At 34.7% G+C, this 26,289-nt stretch overlaps 1 protein-coding gene across 2 annotated transcripts; it reads right to left on the bottom strand.

The window, feature by feature from the left end:
• Nucleotides 1-9,800: 9,800 nt before the first annotated feature.
• Nucleotides 9,801-16,994, bottom strand: LOC108483135 (probable galactinol--sucrose galactosyltransferase 2). 2 transcript variants are annotated; one of them, XM_053029368.1, is made up of 14 exons: nucleotides 15,298-16,994; nucleotides 14,839-15,052; nucleotides 13,873-14,108; nucleotides 13,473-13,563; nucleotides 13,211-13,259; nucleotides 12,975-13,066; nucleotides 12,755-12,862; nucleotides 12,353-12,475; nucleotides 11,315-11,867; nucleotides 11,124-11,191; nucleotides 10,894-11,028; nucleotides 10,592-10,809; nucleotides 10,412-10,500; nucleotides 9,801-10,329 (listed from the first exon to the last, which is right to left on the bottom strand). In XM_053029368.1, the coding sequence occupies exons 2-14, from the start codon at nucleotides 15,027-15,029 to the stop codon at nucleotides 9,967-9,969; spliced, it is 2,316 nt and encodes a 771-aa protein (XP_052885328.1). In that variant the 5' UTR covers nucleotides 15,030-15,052; nucleotides 15,298-16,994; the 3' UTR covers nucleotides 9,801-9,966. The 2 variants fall into 2 exon arrangements, with proteins under 2 accessions (XP_052885328.1, XP_017641848.1); XM_017786359.2 differs by having other exon boundaries at nucleotides 16,750-16,994.
• Nucleotides 16,995-26,289: the final 9,295 nt, after the last annotated feature.

The raw sequence follows: 26,289 nt of genomic DNA, 5'->3' as shown, positions 1-26,289 counted from the left end.
GAAAGTTAAAATTTGGTTTAATTGCCTCTTAAATACTCACAATTTTGACTCTTTTACAAATCAGTCCAATTTTCAAAATTAAAGGTATTTAAAACTCATCTTCAAAAATTGATTTAATTTTCCAAAAATCATAATTGAAAACATTATCGTTATGCCATGTCACAAAATTTTGAATATTTTAAGGCTAAAATTCCTAAATTACCCCTAAAACTCCTAAGCCCTATTTTGGGGTGTGACATTAACATAGTACTTCAATATTCGTACACCCGAATAAAGAAGTTGGAACACAATTGGCATTGCTCTTCTTGAAAGAATGGAAACTGAAAAACAAAGGTAGTTGATCGAAAATCTAATCAAAAAATAAACTGAAAGAAATCAGTGAAACCACAGTAGGTTTAATTCCCAAGAAAGATTGAAAGGGTCACAGATGACCCCGCTTAAAACTCAATCTCCTAGATAGAATTTCCCTTTCGTGTAATTTTCCAAAACACCAAAATTTAGAGAACAAAGAGAAGTTGTTTTTCTCTTATTGTGTTCTGTGAAAAATGAGGAGAATGACCTCCTATTTATATAGTTTTCTGAATGGAAAAATGGTAAAATAGCAGTTTTAGTTTCCAAAAATAGTAGAGGATTTTCCTCAACTGAAAATATTCTGAAAATATTTTCTGCAACAGTTAGAGGATTTTTCGCAACTGAAAATATTCTTTTGCATGACCAACACTCCCCCGCTAATGCAAAAGAATTAAAAATTTTTCTAAACATGAGAAGAAGTAAAACGTGAGAAGAGCAATAGCGAAATTAGCCTCTTAAACACTAGTATCTTGTGGATTTGAACTTGTACATAGTGAAATGAGTGATTCTTCTCTTTAACAAGTGAACAAATCTTGAACTTGTTAAGATAGGGGTTAACTCATGACACACAACTAATCTTAAAACCAATTGATGTTCCATGATAGATTAATAAGTTTTAGCCAATATAACTCAGGATGTTGGTAAGTGCTCTAGAAAGATAGCCTAATATCTTTCATAGAAGGTGGCTAGCTCTTCACACTTACATAGGTGATTTCATCAAGTCTATCTCAACATAGACCACCTGAATAAGGACTATGAAATCATTAAGAGCATTTTATTAAGCCCATCCTCCCAAATTTAAGTTTAGTGAATTCATCAAGTTCATCTCAATAGGACCACCCAAACTCTGGGATATGAACTCATTAAGAGTAATAAACTCAACCTCACATTCCGGTGAATTCATCAAGTCCATCTTAATAGGACCACCCAAATCCTAGGATATGAATTCATTAAGACTGAGAACTCAACCTTAAGTATGTATATCATTTGTCCTAGGGATAGGAAGAATGTACACTATGAGTCTTTCCCTGGTTTCATTTGACCACATTGAACTTAGAGAACTAAGTTGGGTATCCAACATGAATTCCTCAACCATTGGGCTTAAGACCCATCCCCCTCGACGAATCAAGAACCATTTTCCTACTTAACCCCCATTTGGTTAGTGGATAAGCTAGGATCTTTTCAGACCTCACATATTTCAAAGCAAATACTCCATTCTCAGATGAAGAAATCTTCACGAGTAGATTCCTAAGCCATTCGACCTCTTGTCCGGCTCATTCAAGAGTTATTAACTCATATTCCATTGTGGAGTGAGTAATACACGTCTATTTAACAAACTTCCAAGAAATAGCTTCTCCACTCAAGGTGAAGACATACCTAATTGTAAAGCTAACTTTATTAGTTACCTAGTTTGCATCACAGCATCCCTTTAGGACTACAGGGTATCCGAGAAATTCCAACTTCCAAGTTATTGTATTTTAATTTCAATCAAAACCATTTGGATGTTTCCCTCTGGACGTGGTTTATGCCAAAGGTCCCTTACGAAACCAAAAGTTCTCAACATGAGAAATTTAGACACATTGACTATTCCTAACTTAAGCCATTTTGGCCTCTCCATTATCACCCCATTGGGTGTGACCATCTTGGCCAACCGCAACACATGTGGCACCACCAAACTAGGTCGATCTCAATCTCAATTTCAAACTTTAATGTTCATTCTTGCAAACTCGTAGGTTGCTTGAACAAGGCATCCCCCACTAGTTCTCTTGTTCAAGCTCTCGGAGTTGATTATCCTCCAATCTACTTTGGTTAAAAACTCGGTGATGCTTGGACTAGCTACACAAATCTCAAGTATTAATAGCTTATCATAGATAAGAGCATCGTAAGCCCTATCCCAAACACAATGATGCAGCTATCCGCTCATGGTTCTTCGACCAACTCAAATAGGAGGATAATTCTCATCAGCGTACTCGAACCACATCCTTCTGCATTAACAACAATGTCCACGTCAATCGAGTAAAGACTCAATCGACTCAATCTCGCTAGGCCTTCTAGGCCCATTTTGATCACAATGGCTCATTGGTCAACACAAATGGAGCTTGTAACCGCTCCAACACTACTTAGGCATAATCTTAACTACTCAAGTGTCCTCAAACCGATTGCCTCAATAAGACACTACACTTGTTCCATCAATCCTCAAGTGTAGTACTCTAGTTCATTACCTGTAGGAGCCTTCATTAGTTTTAGTAGCGAGAAACAGAAACAATTCACACATTTAAACAATAGTATAATTTGTTTCTAAATTGTTGGAAATATATTACTGGAAAGCAAAACCATTGCCATTGACAGGAAACCAAACTGAGTGCAAATAAAATAGGAATCACTATGTCGTGGAAGAACCACTGGCTTAGAAGCAAATTCGCCCTGATCAGTGTAATTGTGTAGCGGACGTTGCCCCCCAAGGTTAACACAATACTTCAATATTCGTACACTTGAATAAAAAAGGTGGAACACAATTAGCATTGCTCTTATCAAAAGAATGGAAATCGAAAAACAAAGGCAGTCGATCAAAAATTTGATCGAAAAATAAACTGAAAGAAACCAATGAAAGATTAGAGGGTTCACAGACAATCCCGCTTAAAACCCAATCTCCTAGGCAGAATTTCCCTCTTGTGTAATTTTGTAGAACACCAGAATTTAGAGAACAAAGAGAAGTTGTTTTTCTCTTTTCGTATTTTGTGAAAAATGAGGAGAATAACCTCCTATTTATATAGTTTTCTAAAGGACATGTAAAATAATAGTTTCAGTTTCCAAAACTAGCAGATGATTTTCCTTAACTGAAAATATTCTAAAATATTTTCTGCAATAGTCAGAGGATTTTCTGTAACTGAAAATGTCCTAAAAATATTGTTTTGCATTACTGACAATTCTCATGTACAATGAGATTCGCTAGGCACTATTGAGTGAAAATATGTACAAAATAACAATTCACTCTACTTTGAAATGTGTATGTAGTTCGTTCAGAAAGTTATGTGCATCATGATAACAATATTATTTAAAGTTATTTTCAGTATATCTTTAGTAATATTTTAGGAGTAAATTTTAGTATTTAGGTTAGTTTTTGTTTAATTTTATAGTTTTTTAGATTGATTATATTTTATTTGAATTTTGTTCAATTTTAATAATTTTTAGAGTTAGTTCAGCTTTACTTCTATTTTTTCTTCATTATAGGAATCAAATGAAGAATGAAATACTAACAACATAGTGCAAAAAATAGCAAAGAGAAGCCTTCTGCTACATCAAATCTAATTCAGTACAATGGAGCATGTTCTTCAATCCATAATTTTTTACAACAAGCAATTTGCTCCATTGAAAATTTTGTATTCGTTGGAAGAGCGCAATAAAAACCTTAAAAATAAGGGTGGTGAATTTTAAGGAAGCAAAAGAGAGGACAAAGAGGAGGAAACCACTTCGAGGTAGAAGAAAAACTCTCTCATACAAAGGGAAACTTCAAACTTGCAAATACAAGAATAAAAAGATATTCAAGGAGCTCAGCAAAAATTCTTTAACTATTTTCTCTCTAGGTTTTTTTTTTTTTTACTTTTTATTGATACAAGTTTGTGAATCTTTTTTTGTGTGTGTTGTTTTCTCAACTCAGTATGAACTAAACTTTATTTTCTTGAAACAATGATAGATAACATATCTTAGTTAATTAATTATTTTTCTTTTAATTATTTTTATCTTTGTTAATTATTTGTTCATCTTATGTTTATTTAATCTATTTGCCTAATCAAGTTATATTAATTTGATAACACTAATTTGTCTTGGAAGAAAAAATTAGAGTTGAGATCTAGATTGAATGGATTAAGATTAACGTTAGTAGCACTGGTGAATACGTTAATTTGCGGCTGGGATATAAAAAAATATGCCTAATGCCTTCATGAATCCAATAGGTTTGTTCTTAGTGACTTCACCTGCTTTGCCTAGCATAGAAATATAACTAGTAGGGAAGGGAAATTAACTTAGATAGATACTAGAAGGGTCTAGTTAATGTCATTGAATCCTAGGTTAGTAACTACATAAATTAAACAATTGAATGAGAGATAATTGATTAATTAGATTAAGTGAAGTTAGAATTCCAAGTCTCTAAATTGATTGAGAAACTAGGATTTTCATACCTATCAAATGGTCGAATGTTAAATGAAAACCCTTGAAGCTTTCATCCAAATTTGGCTATGGTCAACGGTGGTGAATGGAAAAGATGATGGAATCCCACTAACTTTATTTATTTATACTTTAGTTAGTTGTTAATTAACTTAGTTTAATTAATTAATCATGGCTTAATTAACTTAAACTAGCTTTTAATAACACTTTGTGAGTTACCATCATCTTCCACTATCACCTATTTGAAAATGGTTTAATTACCATTTTGAACATTTGGTTAATTTCTATTTAAGTCCTTAAGCCTTTTCTTAATTAAAACTCAATAGCAATTAGATTTTTACAATTTAGTCCCTAAGCCTTAATTAACTATTTTATCGGATAAATTACTCGATCATTCTTCAACATATTTCTACATTAACTCCATAAATAATCATATTTTATATTTACAATATCATTTTACGAAAATGGGATTTCAAAATCGTATTTTTTGGTACTACTGAAAATTGGGCCACTACAAAATAGTAAAGAAAATTTATGGTTTCAAGGTAGACTGTGTGTGCTTGATAGTGATGAATTGAAGCAAAACATACTTCGAGAAGCTCATTGTAGCTTATTTTCTATGCATCCGGGGAATTATAAAATGTACCATGACTTGAAACTTTTTTTTTTGGTGGAAGAGAGTGAAAAAAGATATAGCAAATTATGTCTCCAAGTGTTTAATTTGTCAACAGGGAAAGCAAAACATCAAGTTCCGTCGGAATTGTTACAACCTATAACAATACCTGAATGGAAGTGGGGGAGAAATGCAATGGCTTTTGTGGTTGGTTTACCACTCACACCAAAGAAGAAAGATGCAATTTGGATGGTTGTAGATAGATTTTGGGAGAGGTTACATAAAGCTTTGGGCACCTGATTGAATTTTAGTATTGCATTTCATCCTGAAGTTGATGGTCAATCCAAGCGAGTAATTCAAATTTTGGAAGACATATTGAGAAGTTGCTTTATTGAATTTGAAGGAAGTTGGCAAAGATATTTTTCATTCGTGGAGTTCACATATAAAAATAGTTATCAATCTAGTATTAAAATAGAACCATACGAGGTGTTGCATGGAAAGAAGTTAGAACCCTTGTTTATTGGACAGAGTTAAGAGGAAATAAGCTAGTGGGACCGGATTTGATCAGAGAAACAAAAGAAAAAGTGAAGTTAATTAGAGATCGATTGAAAGCAACCTATGATAGACCAAAATCCTATGTTGATCTTAAAAGGAAAGATATTGAATATAGCATAGGAGAAAAAATATTTTTGAAAGTGTCTCTACAGAAAAAAAGTTGTTCGTTTTGGAAAGAAGAGAAAGTTGAATCTGAAGTTCATAAGACCATATGAGATTTTAGAATGTATCAGTCCAATGGCTTATCAATTAGCTTTACCACTAGAATTAGATAGAATCTATAATTTTTTTCATGTTTCAATGTTGCGAAGATGTTGATATGATCCATGATATGTGGTTACACCAGAAGCTATTGAAATTCAGCTGGATTTGACATATGAAGAAGAAACAATTAAGATTCTCACTCAAGAAGTAAAAGAACGAAGAAATAAGTAGGTTCCTTTAGTGAAAATATTATGAAGACATCATAATGTGGAAGAGGCAACATAAGAATGTGAGGAAATAATGAAGCAATAATATTCGACAGTTATTTGAGTCAGGTAAATTTTAAGGACGAAGTGTAACATTCCTAACACCCCTTGAAATGAGAACAATATCATTTCGGAGCTTGCACGTGTTAGAATTTTTGCAGTAGACAAAATAAAGATTATTAATGTTAGTAGAGAAGGTAGTTGGATATCATAGAAAATTAGAAAAGCTTTTGAATAGATAGAAATTAATTTGAGGTATTGACTAAATCATAATAGTGTGAAAAGTGTTGGGGAAAAGTGTGAAAATTAAAAATAAGAAATGATTAGATTAGATGGATGGATGGGAAAAAGAGGAAGGACTAGAAGTACAATTTAACTAAGAAAATACAATAAAATGTGGATAATATTGAAAGTAAATAGGAACCACTTGATGTGTATGATGAGTTTAGATTTTTTATTAAATATTATTAATAATTTAAAATAATAAATCAAATATATTTTAATATAGAAATATGTAGCAAAATCTTTCCAACATCATATAAATCTTTTCCTTCTCACGTCACTCCCATCTCATTTCTTTATCAACTTTTATTTTTTTTCATTTGAGTCCCTTTCTACCATTTTCATCCTTTTCAAGCTCAAATTTTCAAATTTTTTCCATAGAGTTTTAGTGAAATCAATAGAACAACCTCATGACAAGCTAAGTTTCATGTGAATTTAGCTATAATACATAATTGAGGAGAAAGAAAAAAGAAGTTAGGGATATGAGTAAAGGTTTGAGGTAAGGATGATGAAGCTTTCTTAAAGGATCCCATGTTTATCTCATTAAAAAAACATAAAAATAATGTGATCATTATTTTGATATTAAATCTTGTGTATGTGTGTTATGTTAATGAAAAGAATGAGAAGAGAGGTAAACAAGTGCTTAATAAGGGGAATGAAGTAACAAAAGAGCGAAGGAAGAAAAAAAAAACTCATTCTAAGCATTTCATAGTAAGTACTTCAAGAATTTTACTTTACCTAATTAAAACATAAGTGGAAATTTGTTAAATTGGTTTTAGTAATGTTTATGAGATTTATTTATATAAGAAAATGTTAATCAGTATTATGGAATTTATTTGAAAGTGAAGATGACTTCTTAAAATATATTGAATAGCTTATGTGTAGTGAATTTGAAGAAAAATGACTAAGTTGCAAAGTGTATAAAAGTTAGATAAGTGAAATAGGTAACTAGATAAACTCTTAAGTGAAGTGTTAAATAATGATAAAATAAATGTTTAAGTGATATTTGATGATTATTGACTTTTTGTAGATAAAGACTAAATCATAAAAAGAGTAAAATTTGAATTGCCTTTAGTTGTTGAGAGAATGTAATGAAATTAAACATTTAAATGCCCATGAATAACACTGAACTAGTAGGTAAGCGACTTATGAATGGTAAGCTTGAGAGTTCACTATAGATATTTTTAAATTAATTTCATGTATTATAATATTAATTCATAAGTTGCATTGGTTAAATTTATAATGAAAAGTTTAATTCTTGATGTACTTACTATGCTTTCTCGAGCTTAACACGTTATTTTTTTAATGCGTAGGTGAAGATTAGATTTGAAGTTCTAAAGTGAAGGTCAACCTCTACTCATCTCATCATATACCGAAGCTTGGAAGATAGTATGGTCTTGAATTTTGGTAGTAGTTTATGGCATGTACATAAGTTTAAACCAAATAGGTGTGTGGCTAAATTCTAATGGAAACTTTTGATGGATTTTGATCACCTCGTTAATTTTGTAAACTTGTTAAATTTTGATTAAGTTAGATGTGGAAATATATGAGGTTTGATGGAGATTTATGTTTTATGACGTTTAGAAATGATTTGGAATGGTTTATGATAGTAGAGATTTGGTTTTAAATGTTTCAGACAAGTTCTGGGCAATCTATCTCTAGTGTCATGACATCCAATCCTCAATGTCGTGACATTGAAGTCAATGGGGTAATCTGTTTGCAGTGTCGCGACATTTGTTAGTGGCGTGACACCTACTTTCCAATGTCACAACATTGGCCCTATTTACTCTTTTTTGATCCAAATAAGCCCCAATTGGTCCCTGTATGTAACCAAACTTTAAAAAGGCCTAAAAATTACTCGAACAACTCCAAAAGAGCTTAATTATGTTAAAACGAAGTTTTAAATTTGATGATCGAGTTGAGTAGCTTTAGTGTCCAAATGTGACATCTTTTTCTTATGATGTATAGGTTCACTTCGAGTAAGAAGTGTTACATTTGTTTTAGTAACAGAGCCTAGGATTTCTAATTCTCGAGTCAAAAATGATTCTAGAAGTACATGCCATATAGGACACATTATAAAGCTTATTGTTTTTTACTTTTAGATTTTAGTAAAATGAGGAGGAGGTTGGGCTATTGAGGGACTAGTTTCATGCATCACCAATGTGGAAGAGTCTTTTAAGAATTTAGTGTGACGATGACGAGACTAAGATGTAATTATTAACAGTTAATCAAGGTAATACATCTATGATAGTTTTATACACTACCAATATAGCAGTAATTGCTAGTTTGTATCTCTCCTCCATAGGCTATTCATGAAGGACGATTAGTGAAACGGTTTGATTAAAATATTTTATTTTCCAATAGTGTTTTACTCTTGATAGGTATATGAATAGAAGTAGAAGAACAATGTGAGCAGGTGGTTCCAATTGCAATTTCCAATTTGGTTTTGCACGATCTTGTGCATTTTCCTCTTTGTAATTACTCTTGTTATTTAATGTATTGTGTTGTCATTATGGCTTGATACCCCACTAGTTCGTAAGTTTCGTCGCAGTTTTCGTTATTAATGAAATTATTGTTTTATCTAAAAATAAGGATATATTCAATGTATAATTTAATACATGAATTTTAATTTGGTACGATTATACACATAAAATTTTGATCATGATTCAAATGAATACATGAAAGTTAAATTTGGATTCAATCATACGCATTTAAAAAAATAAATACATCAATTATTTTTATAGTGAATAAATATAATTATTTGTGTATGTAATATATAAACAAAAATAATGTTATATCAATAATTTTGTTAATAATGTATCGAATTTGACCAAATCAAAATTTCAATATATAAAATTGCTTAAATTTCAAATATATGTATAAAATTACACATTAAACTAAAATTCATATATAATTTTAAGATTTATCCAAAAAAATTATAGCTTTTAATCATACTCATCATTAACATGTCACTTAATGTAAAACATCTTAAAATTTCACATGAGCACTAAACCACAAAATGGAAGAAAATTTTAGTAAATGGTTTTATTTTATTTCTCTTCGTAACAAAAGGAATCATTTTGCTTATTTTTTAAGTAGAAAAATCAAATTCGAAATATAGTAGCATAAGTAATAAAAGTTGAACAAGTGTCGACTGCCAACTAAATGATTTAATTAATAAGTACCAACAAAAATTTACAGGAAGTAAGATTGCAGTGAAGGAGACCATGAAAGATGAAGCGAGGGTTTTAAACTAAAATCACACCTTTTACATATAACAGTAGAGCTATTGTTGTTTTTGTATCATATTCTGTAATGATTGAATTTTTTTTTTTTTCATAGTTTAAGACAAAGAACACAACGAATTTTCGAGAGAGAGGCAATTTTATTTTAAGAGAAAGTAGCTACAACACAGTAGAGGACCCCAATTCCGTATTACCACTTAGACTAGACTAGAAAGCCATGAAATCTCCCTCCATACAATAATGACTTTTAATATGATGGCCTAATATAATAACCTGAAAGCTAAACTTAGACTTGAATTTCTACGTGCCATCTGTACATCTCCTCCGATGGCACTGGCAATGTAAGTGTCACCAATCCGGTGGCTGAGTCATAGTTGAAGTGAGTGTCGACATTGTCCACACAGCACTTCAACGGACGCTGAGATGAGTATGCACCAAACCTCCCACAGCCCCGGACTTTAAGACTGATCGTTGCTGTTGGATTCCGGTTGGTGCTGAGTGAAGTTGTCAACTCCGAGGAAACCTCGCCATCAAAGAACTGCAGTTTCTCATCGGATGTCATTTGTACTTCGAACTTCTCAACGGCACCGCTGCTGTTGAACATGTCAAGAAGGCCTATTGGTGCAAATGAAATGGTGTGGGAAATTTCCTGCACCATAGGAAAAAGCATTCAATAAGCCACCGTAGTCAAATTACAAAAAAGTAGCCTAAAAGGAAGGAAAGAAACTAACCTTGACGGGACAGAAGTGGAATAGTTCATACTCGAGAACCTTAAGTGTTACCGGCACTGAAGCACCTTTAGGTAACCGTACCAGCTCTCCTGAAACTCAAAAAGGCATTTTTTTAACATTTTACATCAAAATAAATCCAATTGGCACTCTTCACCTGACATCTAAGCAGACAAAATGTACCTGATCTATGAGCATAAACCACACTCTCCCCATTCCAGTCCGCACCGGCAACCTGAGCGATCAAATCAACATCGTTGGCACAAACAGAACCTGTAAGTGTACCAGGTGATGCATCATGAATTCGGGTTTTCTTGGTGACCTTGCACCAACCAGCACCTTGGCAGTTGAAAACACCCACCACACCGGAGCACTTGTTTACATTCCAAATCTTGAGTAAGCTGCAAAATAGGATTGTCTGTGGATAAAACTGCACGATAAAAGATTATGATGTGCAGCAAGCAATGAGAAAGGATGCTACGGACCTAATCCCGTCTCTAGCCGGATCAGCGAAAAGACAGTCAACGGTAGGCCTGCCAGGCAATTGGGTGCGGAGAACTGATCCATCAGGAAGGACCAGCTTCTTTAGGAGCTCGAAATTGTGATTGCCAGGCTTATCACTGCATAAAACACCACGAAAACAAAATGTCAGGTTAGAAGATTCCACAATCATTATGATTAGTAAAAATAAAAATCAACTTTAGCAAAACAATACCTGACATAGATAGCACATCCACCAACAGCACGAGCAGCAGCATGGTAATCTGCAGCTGGATGTAAGCTCTGCAGACCAGTGATTAGTCATCAGTACCACATGAACCATCCCGTTTTGAGCCTTTCATTACGGAATATGACAGTAACTTCAATTATCATAGGAAATAAATAAGTTCAGTAATTTTGACTTACATGGAACATATCCCAATCAGGTTGCATAAATTCTCCGAGGAAAAGTGTGTTGTAAGCCACTGAGGAAATGTGGATAGTGTGTGAAGCAGGGTCACGAGGATAAAAGTCATCAGAAGCTCTAACAACAGCGGTCTGCTTGGTGCTGTAGATTCCATCAGTGTTATGGCACATGCATGCTATGCATCCATTGTCCGGGAAGTTTCGGGAAATTGACGCTTCAAGGGCCTGAACATAACTGCGGGTAAGAGATACTCTACCACCGTGTCCAGCACCAAGTGTCTCAATGATGTTTTGCACATCAACCTTCACACCATCAACTCCACATGAAGCCAGGTAGGCATGAAGCTCATTGTAGAAGTTGAAAACCTTCTTCGGATGCACCAAACCAAGGCCATGAACAGCAAGGCTGTCCATAACTATATCCGGCTGGTTGCCCATCACACCTGGGGACTGAACAGGATATGCCAATGCTGTATCATAATGTTCCATACCAGCAGCTGCAGGTTTGACTCCACCCCAATAGCCAGCCAAAGCATGCCACACATACACATTCCTATGCCAAAAAGTAGAGCCAAAACGTCATTTGAAATAGAAATAAACATTATTTAGAGAGTAACCAATGCAAACTATCAAAAATAAGATCAACCGTATATCACATATAAATGGAAGGATTTAGGGTCAGCATGGTTTTATGTTTTCATGTCTACGATGAATAAATGTGTAGTCCAATGTGCGTCAAGTCCAACTTTGACATTTTCTTTCTAGCTGAGAGTGTTACAGTTTGGGTTTGCAAAGTGTATTCTTAAACCAGAATATAGCTCCACTTGTCATTGCAGTTCTAGAGTTTAACAAAACAAACTTAGAACTGTGGCTAGTAATAAGAAAACCTAAAGTTGGCTAAAAAGTAGGATCTATAAAAATTGGTCAATTAATCATAATGTAAATGATTGTCTTTTTGCTCTCATAAGAGCGTTCATATCAGAATGCACCACAACCAACTGATAAACACAAAGAACCTGAATAACATGGACTGCTTACTTCACATTATGACGCTGCTTGGCCTCGTCTACAACATGCTTTAGGCCAGAGATCTGTTCATTGTTTTGGTCATTCTTTTTGAACTTTGCATTCTCTTTAATCCCAGTCAACCTACTCGCAAACCTGCAAGAAATAATTGGGCATCACATCTATATCCAACTTTAGTAATAAATTGCTAAATGTGCAAGACATTCATATAGAAAAAGAAATAATCAAATTAAGGTGGAAGAGCTTAAATGTGATGGAAAAAGGAGACAAAAAATGCCATCTGTAGGTTGGTTTGAGTCCATCTGATTCACTCATGCATTAAAGTACTAAGTACTAAGACTGAGCTAAACTCCAAGAGCCTGGGCAGAGTTTTGGGGTGTGTGTGTGTGTGAGAGAGAGAGAAAGAGATCTTACTGCGCCCCTTCTTGTACAACACAATCACTCTCCTTGGGCTTACTTTCAATCTGCTGCCAACCATCATCTATGATCAAAAATCGAGGTGGAGTGCCTCCCTCTGATAGACTGCAATTAAAAGAAAAAGAATTATAGTGACGATCATCTTATTACCATCATAGCATTTTCTTTCCATCTATATAGCTAACCAATTGCTCACATTGCCATAATTTTCTACTACCTTTTGAGGCCTTCCTTAACACCCTCTGCAGTGACATCAGTGTAGAAAGCATCCCAGGTGCACCAGCCAAACCAATCAAGAAATGAAGGCAACTACTCACAACCAACATAAAAATGTTAGAAAAGATCCGTAAAGACAATCTTAGCTTTGTCACAAACCTAATTAGAAGTAAATTAATTTTTTTATAAAATAAAATACTTGGCAGGTGAGGTAAACATTCTCGCAAGTAACCATACCTTCTTCTTCTCTCGATGAAGGAAAGTTTGCATGTGTTTCTCCAATGCCCTGATTGGTTCATGAAAGTGCTCATTAATAAACCATAAGAAACAAGATACATTCAGGAAATCAAATATAAGTCTTGATATATTACTGTAATTTATAAATAGTTTCCAGAGAAAGAAATATGGATAACAACATAAGGAAAAAGAAAACAATGACTATGTATTAAGGACAAAAGAAAGAGAAAAAATTTTGCATGAAAAAAGCATCTCTACTCACTTTACAGCCTGGTTGATAACTTCAAATGGATTGGTCCCAGCATGCATGTAGACAAGGTAAAGGCCTCGATTTGTTTCAACAGTGTTATCACCTGCAAAACCAAATCACACCGAAAAGAAGTCGTTTCGGTTCTTTCGAACTCCATCCTTTTCAACTTATTTTCTTCGCAAAAATGTTACATATGCCATTAATCTTGATTTATTGGGATGGCGGTCATTCATGGTTTCTCCACCGTGGTTGTTCACACTAATGACAACTCCACCCCATGATTGATGATTTCATATGGTTTGCTTCCTTCATTAATGGCCAAAAAGATGGGGCTGAAGGTTCGCCTTATGCAATTAAATGATAGACATATACAGAAAATGCCACATGCTTTTGAGTGCCATAAGCTACTCACCACTCTCAAGGCATATTTCAAGCTCATTCTTGTCATTGCCTTGAAGAACAGCACGGAACTGGCCTTCAAGGAGAGGGAGGAAAACAGTGTAGATCGTTGGGACATTAGGATCATCTTCTTCCTTGCTCTCTACGAGCATGAATTGAGTCTCAAAAGGGACATCTTTCCCGCATGTTCCCATTCTCTGAGTCATCCACCATAGTTTGAAACGGAAACAGCACATAAACCGGAGGCCCCTGTTAGAGAAAAATAAGTACCAAGTCATGGCTTCGGGTACTCCTCCACACCACAATCATCCAGAACTTACAGGTTTTATAATCCTCAAGTATCACAAGTAAATGTCAGGAAAACAACAGTCCCAGCTAACAATTAGGAATAAGCAAAGCATTCGGATAATCCAAAGAACATGTACATTAAAAGTAACTTAAAATAGATTTAAGCATGAAGTATGCTAATAAATATATTTGAATCAACATTTAAGAAATGTTCTTAAAGTCTAGACTCCTATTTACTGCATAGTCATATAATCCGATTCTTTCCAAGTTAACTAGAAAACAAATTAATCTAAATGAAACTTTTTCTAAAGGTGTAAACTGATCAAACGCGTTCAAAAAATAAAGTAAAAGGATGGTGTAGAATCTTAAGGCAACAATCAGTAACATAAGAAGCTTGATACTGTTAGAAACAAAAATAGGAACCAACCATCTCTTTCTTGACAACTAATAGTACTTTATAGCTAATGCTATCTGTTAAATTTTTTTTTTTAAAATGAAACAACGAAATTATAAAATGAAAATCCATTGATTTGCTAAATCTCAAACTCCCAATCCATAAATAAATTCTCACACAATGATACAATCACCAAACAGAACATGATGAAATAACATCAATTCTAGTTAAGAAAAAGAAGGTACATGAATGTCAAAATTGGAGGATAAAAGAGTTTTCAAAGGAGAATGTGCTTACTCTAAAACACCTATTGGAAAGACATGAAGGCTTTTGCTATCCGAAGCAGTAGCACCTATAAAAGCACCAGCAACAAGCCCGACACCGGATCCTGGGGTCAAAACAATGTTGTCAGGCATTCCAGTGAGGATGGTCTTCCCATGAACCACAAGGTTCCCATCGTTGATGGAAATTCCTGGCGTGACAGTCATTTTTTATGATGAACACCTGATAACTGTCAGACAACACAACAAACGACATCAATGACAACTCACAGAACAGATATATATATATAAGAACAAAAAAAAAAAAAAGGCAAAAAGTTAAAAGATGTTTACATTAAATTCAGAAACAGAGTTTCGATAAAAACAATTAAGAATTATACTAGATAACAAAAACAAAAATTTAAAGACCACCTATTTGCAGAAGACGAATATAGCAAAATAAAAATGGGTAAGGGGTAGAGTCTAAAATTTTGACCTATGGGTTTAAAATATCTTGGAAAGTTTAGGCTTTTGTAAGGAACATTTCCAGTGCCATGAGATTTTCCAGAAGAAAGAAACCACCCCAATTGCTTCACTGATGTTGTGCTTAACATTTTCTCACCTATCCGCTGAACAATCATGGAATTTTGAACCCACACGAAACTTATAAAGAACGAAAAAAAAATTTCTGAAAAAGAAAAAATTTGTGTAAAATATTAAAAAGCATTTTTTATTTATCGAGACAGAAAACCAGCTCTGTTTTTTTTTTTTTTTTTGTTTATTGGGATAAAATATTATGTCCATGAAGAAAAATCTGGAATGGTCAAGGTATGAATGAAAAAAGAGAGCAACTGTTCAAATTTATTTATTTACTGTGATTTAAGCTACAGTTCGTCGCTAAATTGGGATTGTAAGCTACTTTTTGGTTTTTTTTTTTTGAAGGAATATACGAACTATCTTTTATAATCAAGTAACTTTCAGATGGTTTACTTGAAGATCATCAACGGAAAAAAATAAATATGAAAAAGAGAAGGCCGCCGGCGGACCACAATGATCTGTTCAGACTATAAACAAAGCTCCTCTTTTTATTAGAAAAATAAATAAATTCTTAATTTTTTACTTTCAGAAAAAAAAATTTTCTAAGAAAAAAAGAAAAGAAAACAAAAAGTGTATGCTTAGAGTTAGAGCAAGTTTGGACGGATACACGAGAAAAGCAGGTCCAATAATCTAAAAGACCTTCACGGTTAATACAGCAGAAGAAAAAACGTGAAAAAGAAAACACGAACTTCTTTTAGTTAAACAGAGGATTATAAAAAGTTGGCAAAATTTTAAACGACGATGAATTTTCAATTAAACAGATATTTATTAAAAAAAATTATCTGTCACCGTAAGAGCAAAATCATAATTCATAACCATGTAATTCGAGGGATTTATCGTCGTGATCTTAACTCTTACGTAAATAAGATTTTATTGTTATAATTACGTTCTTCGTCAAGCGCAGATCTACTCCATACCATAATCCATAGTCATGGAAAGCAGAAGCTTTATAAATCGATCAAAATCTCAGAATTAACAAACAGGAAATTTAAAAAAAAAATCAGATCATAAAAACTCCAAAGCACGTCTCATTTCATGATCATGATCACCACGAAACCAGAAACAAATCGCAGAGAGGAAAAACAGGACTTAAAAAAAATGAAATAAAGTAAAATACAATTTAAATAACAAATCCATAAAACTTTCAAATTTAACAAACAAAAAGTTCCAAAAGATTTTATATCATAGAAACTCCAAAATCCAAATCCAAATCACGTCCCATTTCATCATCACCAGGGAACCAACAACAAGTCATCCAAAAGGGAAACAAATGTTACTCTAAAAAGAGAATCCACCATAAACCACTATTTAATTTCACAGTTGACGGCTGAGAACCCCAAAATGAACTCACCTATATCGGGCGGGGTTAGCTTAGGTCGTTAAGCAGCCAATAGGACTAAGAAGCTTGAAACACTCTTTACTCCAAAACTTAAAACAAAAGAAAACGAAAGAAACACTCAGCAGAAGCGCACTCCGACAAAGGGAATGCCTCTTCTCTAGAGAGAGGGAGAGAGAGCGAAACCACTAAAAATGGCTTTGTTTTCCTCTTTCAGACAACGGATGCGAGTAATGAGGGTGAAGAAGCTGGGTTTTTATAGCCACAATTTCTGGGGGTTAAATATCGAGCAACTTCTATTACGGGATCATTGGTGTACTGCCACGTGGAATTTTATATTCTATTATTGCTATTCTTTTAGAAACGTTTTGTTTTTGTTCTACAATTTTTTTTAATGAATAAAATAATAATAAACATATTAGATATTTTGGGTTAGGGTTTATTGCTTACTGTTGCTGAGCAATCCGTGACTGAGTGACAGAAGGCATCTCTGAATTGTAAATTTAAACAGCGGTGGAAATGAAAGGGGCTTGTAATTTCTATTAAAACATGAATCTGAATATTTGTGGATCCGTATGTTACTTGTTTTTGTTAATATTTTAATTTATTTCTATTTTTTTTTCAATTTACTAAGCAATTCAATCATTCAAAGGATAATTTATTTAATTAATGCTAGTAATGGTTACCTTGATAATACTAAAAACTAATTAAATACTAAAATAATATCTTAGTGACATTATTTACCAAAATGGGTGAAATTAACAATGCTAAGAGGTGGAGTGATAGGGGTGGCAGCATCGCCCTTTTTTTCTGCTCAATTATAATACATTCATCTTTAGCTCATGATATGTTTTAAAAAATAATTTTTTAATTGTGAAGAGACGTTCTACGGCAACATTAGTATACAGAAAAAACTATTGAACAAAATATGGGTAAAAAGGGGTGAAGGGTACTAAACTGGCGGCACCAAGCTTGGAGGGCATGTGACAGCCGGCACTAGTTGGGGGAGGAAGGTTGTCAAGCGGCACGAAACCCTTATATATTTAAGTTGAACGGTTATAGTAATTTGTATGAAGCGTTGTAAAAATTTTTGTGTTTTGATTTATTGAATTGTTTTAGTGTTTTTTGTGTTTGGTTGAATGGTTGTAGCAGCTAACAAATAAGAAGAAAGACAAGGAAATTTTTTTTGTAGAAGAGGAGAAAACAAAGAAGAGAAGTCAGAAAGATTTGTAAGGTTTGTACAGTGATTAATTTTTGTTATTATATTTTTATAGTAGAATCTTGTTTTGTTTTTGAAAAAATATTGAGAAATTTAATTATGTTTAAATATTTTTACATATTTATATTGAAGATGGATAATCAATTCGCGTTTATTTCGATAGAGTAATTTTAACAACATTTGGTTTTATATTTGAATTTCACCAACAAATAGCTATGAGATTTAATAAAAATGTGTCGATTGATAATATGAAAGAAAGGATCAGTTCAAAAATTATTAAACATTGTGGGAAGAGAATCTCGAAACTATTCTACAAAGTCCCAGTTTCGACAAATCCCATCAAATTCACCGAGATGAAATTTGTAGACTGATGGGATTTATAGACAATGAAGACATAGAGACAATAGTCGCACTTTATTACCAGAATCAGAGTGGCCACACTGAATTGGTTCAGTTGTTTGCTAAGTTAGCTGATGTGGAGCCAAGTGAAGAACATGAAGTTTAAAGATCCGTGTATGGAGGTTCCGAGAACATCCGTTGATAGGCGAACGACTATATGCATGTTTGACATCGATCTTAATTCTCCATATGTGTTTGAGAACCTTAACCCAGGTCTCCGTTTACAAATACATTCGCCAGTAATTGAGACCGATGCAAATGGTGAAGATGGACGTGATAATAATAGTCCTTCTGATTAAGAGGCTGAAGATTATAGTGATCCCGATTTAGACGAGGTCCCGGATGATATCGACGGCGAAGGCATGAATGACGATAGAACTATTTACGCTTCTTCAACCAGGAACCCAAGTTGAGGCATTGTCATGCACAATGATCCTAGGGCCTACATGTCGACCGTAAATCCTAATGTGGCGTATACATTTAAGTTTTCGGAATACTCCGATATATTACCTGCCTGTCGATTGGCCATAAATCTTGAATGTGAGGAGTTGTTTGTAGGCCAAAAATTTACAACTAAGGAAGACTGTTGATGCGGTCGTTGAGAGCACCAAAAATATCCTATTCCCTGTAAAATAATAAAAATAACAGTAAAGGGGAAGTAAGGTCGAATCCTTAGGGACCGGATTGTACGAATGCTCATTTCTTGAAATCTTGGACAATTTCTTGGCCAAGAAACTTGCGTTCCTGAAAAAATTAAAAAAAACAGAATTAAGAATTTCGATTTGGAAAAATAAAAATAGTATTTAAATTAAATTGAAATTGCAAAATTAAATAAATGACAGAAATTGAGATGGAGAATATATAAAAATAATAAAGAGAGTTAAAGGAAAAGAAATTCTTATTGGTAGATTCCAGCCTCCAGTTGTCTCATTCCGCCTTGGGTTCAATCCTCAGCTTTTAAATAACCCTTCTCAACTCAAGTAAGCCAGTTATAGTGGAAGAGGACGCCTACGACCACCAGCTCCAAAGATTAGACTTATGATTTTTAGGGAACCTGACTCTAGCTAGTAATCTATGCTAGATCAATGCTTCTCAATGGCGAATCCCACGCCATTTTGTCTCTTTGGCTTGCCAACCTCTGACGCAGTAAGTTAACGAACCGACTGTGTAATCCTTCCAAAACATACAAAGCGCCCGCCTTTGCAAGGGCCATGGACGGAAGCGTCAGCCCGTAGTGCGGAGAAACGATGAATACTTGGCGAGAAGGCTAAGTACGGATTCTAGGCCTCAAGAACCCTTTTTGGGGAATATTGACAACTTTAGGCTAGATAGGTTTTAATGGCTCATGATAATGGTGGAAAAGAAAATAAATATAAAAATGGAAAAGGGGATTTTATTGAAAGAAAATATGAAGAAACAAAAGCCTAGACTTTCAGGGGGGAGTGTTTACAGAAAAAGATGAACACCCAATAGAGTCACTTCACCCCCTATTTATAGTGCTAGAGAGATAGTCTAATTTAACTTAAATTCTAAAAAGATAAATACAATTAATTAAAGATAATTAAAATAAAATCCTAAAATTAAATAATCCTAATAATTATCTTAATATTAATTATCATAACAAAATGGAGTCTTATAAATAAAATCTCTTCTTTTTGCGTTTTTAGTCCTTGTGTCTTCCATGCTTGCACTTTTGGCACAATCTTTTTCCTGCGTCGCATATCAGCTCATTGTGTCTCCAAATTCGTACTTTTGTCCCTTAATTTTGCTTTTGCCTCTAAATCAGTCCCTAATCGATAAAAAGACATAAATAGCTTAAATTAGTAGGATCAAGCCCAGAATAAACACATGATTAATACATAAAAATACATTATTCTAGAGCATTATCAACTGTGTATTTTCCATTAAGCGGTATAGTATGAATATGTCAGTTGATTATAAAGTCGTCGTGTTTAAACCGACATTGTATGTTGGAGAGTGTTTAAGATTGATAGAATGGTGCAATTGGTGAGTACGAGCCACATTTATCCAAATGTAGCAATATCAGGACATTTGAAAATTTGTTAGACCTCACACATGCACTTCTACACATGACGCAAAATCACCGCAAACTTGATGCCAAAACTATTTGCAACTACATCATGCAAATAGTGAAGGACATGTTGACCATTCATGTTTTGATACTGATTGCTGAAATGCAAGAACGATTCTAATATCGTGTGCCATACCAAAAAGTATAGATAGTTAAACAAATGGTTATAGAGCAATTGTACGAAGATTGGGATGCGTCATACAATGAACTATAGGGGTGGATAATTGCTACGCAAGAGTTTGTGCCACAGACTGTCATTGAGTTGTAGACATGATCTTATTGCACCCTGGACAACCAACTTCAACCGGGAAGAATAATTTTTCATCAAATGTTCTAGACGTTCAATCCATGTGTGTAGACATTTTCCCACTGTAAGTGGCTTGTGCATGTTAATGAAACCTAGCTATACGAAAAATATACGTAGATCCTATTTATTCTAGTTGCCCAAGATAGGAACTAGAACTTGCTTTTGATAACGTTTGCTATTATGGAGTTAAAGAACATGATATCATTGGAATTCTTCCTAACGAACTTGCGAACATATGTTGTTAGGGATAATAATATTTGCATCATATCCGATAGATCGAAGGGACTAATTGTAGTAGTTAGGCATTTCAGTCTTTTATGGAGATCTATTTATTGTCACCAAAACTACAATAATGTAAACTAGCGGAAACAAGTAGTGTACATGGGTAAATTTCAATTTCAACATATTTTTTAAATGTTCTAAATACTTCCACAAATTAATTCGAAAAGGTAACGTGTCTTTTCGGAATACAAACACAACATACGAGCTAGAACATCATTTCAGGCAAAGGCTAACCAGGCTTGAGGGTCATATGCATAGTGAAATGAATACTTCTTTTTTAGAGTGGTTAGGTATCATAGAGCCGTGACAAAAGGCTTAAAGTTTCGATGACGAGTTTCAATATGGTCATATGGCCACTAACTTGGCAAAGGCAGTTAACTCCATCTTAAAGCGAACATGACATTTTTTAATTTCATTTGGTTTCTTAGCTACGTTCTACAGGATGGCAACCTTGATGCCAAGAATAAGGCTGAAACAAGTAAACTAGATGGATGCGGGACATGTGTTTGTTGAGGAGGTCATAAAGGCAATGGATGCGAACCATCAAAGATTGAGGATGATGAGTGTAGAAACATATTCTCAACAGTTAGAAAGTTTTCAAATTGTAGAGTCCATCGGTCGGCAGCCCGATATCCTACCTAGGTCCCATAAAGTTGATCTCCAAAATAGACGATGCAATTGCTTAAATTTCCAAACACTTCATTACCTTTGTATGTACATAGTTGCAGCTTGTGTTCATGTCTCGATCAGTATTGAACAATATATCAATAAGGTGTACACTCTTGAATACACATGGTGTATTTCAGGAAAAGAGTTCTCCGTCTTGCGTGATTTGTATCATGGAAAGCGCATTCGCTGATTTTTGAGCTTGTCCTAGAGAAGAGGTTATGTAAGAAGCCAAAAGATCGCCCATAGGTCAGCAGGATCCATGGTGAAATGGACATGAGGGAGAAAATCGAACCCAAACTTTCTGGTGTTTGTAGAACAACTGGTAATAATCAGACTAAATGCCCGCTTCGAACTTACCATATTGGACAATCATCTTGATCAAGTGGAATATGAATTAATGTACTCCATGTTCAAATTATAACACCCCGTACCCATAACCTATGCCGAGGCGGAGTACAAGGCATTACCTAACGTGATCTCATGTACACAAACAATCTTGAGTCACCCAGGCTCGGTCCAATTTAATTTTTTTTCAATTTCTACTTTAATTTTCTTATTATGGGCCTACGAACCCCAAATCGACCATTGGAAACTAATTGGGACTATACCGGGTCCTTAAACCAACTACGAAAATTTTATCCTTAAAATAGGGCACACGCCCGTGTGGAAGGGCAACACGCCCATGTGACCAACTTGACATGGTCGTGCTAATGGCCCGTGTGACTCACACGGCCTACACACCTAGGGACATGCCCGTTTCATTTACTCGTGTGAAATTAATTTCTAATTCACACTTACTGGAGTTTTCACACGGCCAGACACACACCTATGTTGATGGCCCATGTCCTTTACACGGCCAGGACACGCCCGTGTATTAGCCCGAGTGCAAAAACTTGGGTATTCTGTTTCTGACGTCAGCATTCCCAAAATAACACAAGGCCATGGCACACGCCCATGTACTAGGCCGTGTCCTCTACACGGTTGAGACACACGGTCGTGTCTCTGTCGGTGTGTTTATTACCATGCATACTGACTTGAATATTTTACGTATAGGAGACACACGGCTGGACTACAAGTCTATGGGGCAGACCGTGTGTCACACACGCCCGTGTGTCTACCCGTGTGGGCAATATAAGGCTATTTACCAAGCCTCATTGCCACCCTTACATACCTAATTCCATGCAAATACCAACCAATACCAAAACAAGCACAATTCATACAACCAGATCAATTACAATAGACATTCATTCAACTATAAAAATACATCTTTTATAAAACTAAAAATGAATATTAGCCATCAATCAAGGTTTAATACAAAATGAAGGGTTTCCAACCCAAGCCAACACATTTGACCAATTCTCAAAGTCAAAAAATAATAAAGTCTAAACCTTATACATGTTATATTCCAAAATATAAATCCAACTATACAGAATGCTTCGGTCGATAGTGTGATCGATTTCTCTGACTCCCGGTGATCCTTTGACTAGTTAGGCAGCACTATAAGAAAAATGGAAAGAAAAAGGAGTAAGCATAAAAGCTTAGTAAGTTGCACATAATTAATTATACAGCAACAATTTATCAATAATCAACATGTTCATAACACAAGGGTAGGCATAAGCACAACTTACTCGTTACCCTCCATACAAGTCACATATTATGTAATGAGCTCACATCTCATACGTACCAAATAGGTACCTATACCACTCACCACAAGGTTATACTTTTCTTCATTAACCTAAAATCATGACTCTCACCGTTAAACCATTCAGAACACTATCGAATATTCCATAAGCCTCAAACACTGGGTAAGTTGCCGATGCCATGTCCCGGACATGGTCTTACACTGGCTATCATTATCAAGATCGATGCCAAACATGGTCTTACACTAGCTCTCGCATATCCGTGCCGATGCCATGTCCCAGACATGGTCTTACAATGACACATCTCGTAGTCGATGCATGTCCCAGACATATCTTACACTGGCTTACGTCTCGAGGCTGATACATGTCCCAGACATGTCTTACACTAGCACTCGTCCCAATGTCGATGCCATTTCCCAGACATGTCTTACACTGGCTTACACCAATGACCCAAATGTCATGGCAAGAATATTCGATTTACTTCCTAAAGTTCCAATGAGAATTCTACTATCTCATTGATCATTACACATTCTCAATTCCACAATCAAGCAATTCATGTCATATCTATTCAATGACAATTTAAACACATATAGTAGCAATGTAGTTGTATTATTTACATACAACTTACCTCGGATTACAAAACGTATACGACTAGTCGGTTTAGTCGATTTCATTGGCTTTCCCCCGGTCTAGGTTCAAATTTGACAATTCTTGATCTATATTATCAAAATAAACTCATGTAGTCAATAAATTCAATTAGGCAGATCAAAATTCACATCTTCGATAAAATGACTATTTTACCCCTAGACTTTGGCAAAAATGACTATTTTACCCCTATACTCGAAAATCGATTTTTATCGAATTTATTTACATCTCAAGCCTATCTGAACTCTTTTTACTCTTATAGAAACTCCAAATTCATTATACTTCACACATTTATCAACTATTTTACAACTTGTGCAAAATAGTCCCTTTAAGTATTTTCATGCAACACCTTTCACAAAAGTTGTCTATTACACTACTAAGACTCATATTCTTCCATAAAAACTCAGAAAACATCACGAATCCTTTCATGGAAAAACTCCAAACCCTTAACCATTTTACAAAATAGACCCCTTATTTGAAAGCTCATGCTTCTAGGGTTTCAAAAATGTAAAAAACATTAAGAGAAACTATCAAAATCACTTACTTAAGAGGGCTCAAAGTTGCTGAAATTTTTGAAGCTTTCAAACTCCTACAATAGCTGATATTTTTGGCTAAGAAGAGATAAAAAATGATAGCTTTTCTTTATTGTTTTATTAAAAATACAACTAGTCAAAATTGGTGACCTAAGCTTCACCTAATTTTAACTTTCTCTCCAATTTGTCTCCCATGGCCGGTCAAGCTATTGTCTAAGGGTCTAATTTCCCTTTAATGACCCCAATTTTGGTTCTCTAGCTATTTAACATCTTTAGCTATCAAATTAGGACTTTTGCACTTAATGCGATTTAATCTTTTTTCCCAATTGAGCTCACAAACGTCAAAGTTAACATACCAAATTTTTCATGCATTCCTAAAAACATACTATAACATCAAAATAATAATAAAATAATTTATTCGACTTCGAATTTGTGGTCCCGAGACCACTATTTCGACTAGGCCCTAAATCAGGCTGTTACACAAACTTTTATTAAATTCTTTTTATTATGATGGAATTTCATATTTATTAAAAGTTGTGTTTTGAAATTAATTCTTTGTTGAATGAATAGTATTTATTAATTATATTTTTGACTTCGTAACCATTAAAAATAAAAAGATTTAAAATAATAATTTACTATAATGTATTTATTTAATACAAACTTGAAATTCTAAATTAAAATTACAAACAACATGTAATAAAGATAATGTGACATGTGCTAAAATTGATGGTTCAATGGTGTTGTCTGTGGGGTAAACTGTTAGGGTACCCGACATTAGCGTTAAGGGTGTTCACGTCAATCAATACTTGGAACATCGTTTATAGCATCCATCGGTGGAACTTAAGGTGTGCCAAACTTACTCGAAAAATCGTATGACCTTGGATCCAGATGATCAGAAGCGGAACCGAGAATCTCCAATTAATATACGTAGCCTGACAAGCCTGGAAATAATTATCTACCCCTAAATCCAGATGATAAGAACTACCTCTAGACTGTGTATAAGATCGCTCGGATTCAGGCTCTAGCTTGGGTTGAGGTGTAGGAGGCGAATGTGTCAGGCAATGGTGTTGATGCCCTCATCGTTGCATGTGTGGAGGGATAACCATCGATTGCCCGCCAAATAAAAATACTATAACACCCCTAACCCGTACACGTTGCTGGACTAGGGTTGAAGGTGTTACTAGACAAACTGAAACATTTTACGAATATTTCATATACATCATCCACAATCATAGTCAAACATTACCATAGAGTCCCTTTAGAAGGTTTACAAAACCTTAAGCATGCATTAGAAAGGGGTCGAGACCAGACCTAACACATACAAAATTTTTCAAAACTTAAATAAATTTTCTAGGTTACAGAGGTCACAGGCCCGTGTGAATAGGCCGTGTGTCTCACACAGCATTAGACACGCCCGTGAGTCTACACCATGTCAAATTAGGGCATACATATTGACTTAATCACACGGCCACAAGACATGCCCGTGTGCCTTGGCCGTGGTCGAAACTGACTTGGGTCACATGGCAAGCCACACGTCTGTGTGTCTTGGTTATGCTCAAGACTGACTTAAAATCGTAGGGTACCCCAAGGGACACATGGCCAAGCGAAATGACCGTGTGTCGCACACAGTTGAGATATACGCCCTTGTCTCTGCCCATTTGAAAAGCCAATTTGCCACCCAATTTGGGTCAAACCTACAAGCATCAAATCAAACACATTTGTACTATAATTTCAGCCAATTTCAATACCAAAACATACATCATTCATGC

This window comes from Gossypium arboreum, chromosome 1 (assembly GCF_025698485.1).
Source record: "Gossypium arboreum isolate Shixiya-1 chromosome 1, ASM2569848v2, whole genome shotgun sequence".
NCBI lineage: Eukaryota > Viridiplantae > Streptophyta > Magnoliopsida > Malvales > Malvaceae > Gossypium > Gossypium arboreum.
This window is presented reverse-complemented; position numbering and strand designations above follow the sequence as displayed.

Excerpts from the sequence above, each read along its gene's own strand:
- LOC108483135 (XM_053029368.1), bottom strand. The coding sequence starts at position 15,029 with ATGACTGTCACGCCAGGAATTTCCATCAACGATGGGAACCTTGTGGTT. Across the intron at positions 10,810-10,893 it reads CCGGCTAGAGACGGGATTAG|CTTACTCAAGATTTGGAATG; the intron begins GTCCGTAGCATC and ends CCTATTTTGCAG. Across the intron at positions 10,330-10,411 it reads TCCACTTCTGTCCCGTCAAG|GAAATTTCCCACACCATTTC; the intron begins GTTAGTTTCTTT and ends CCTATGGTGCAG.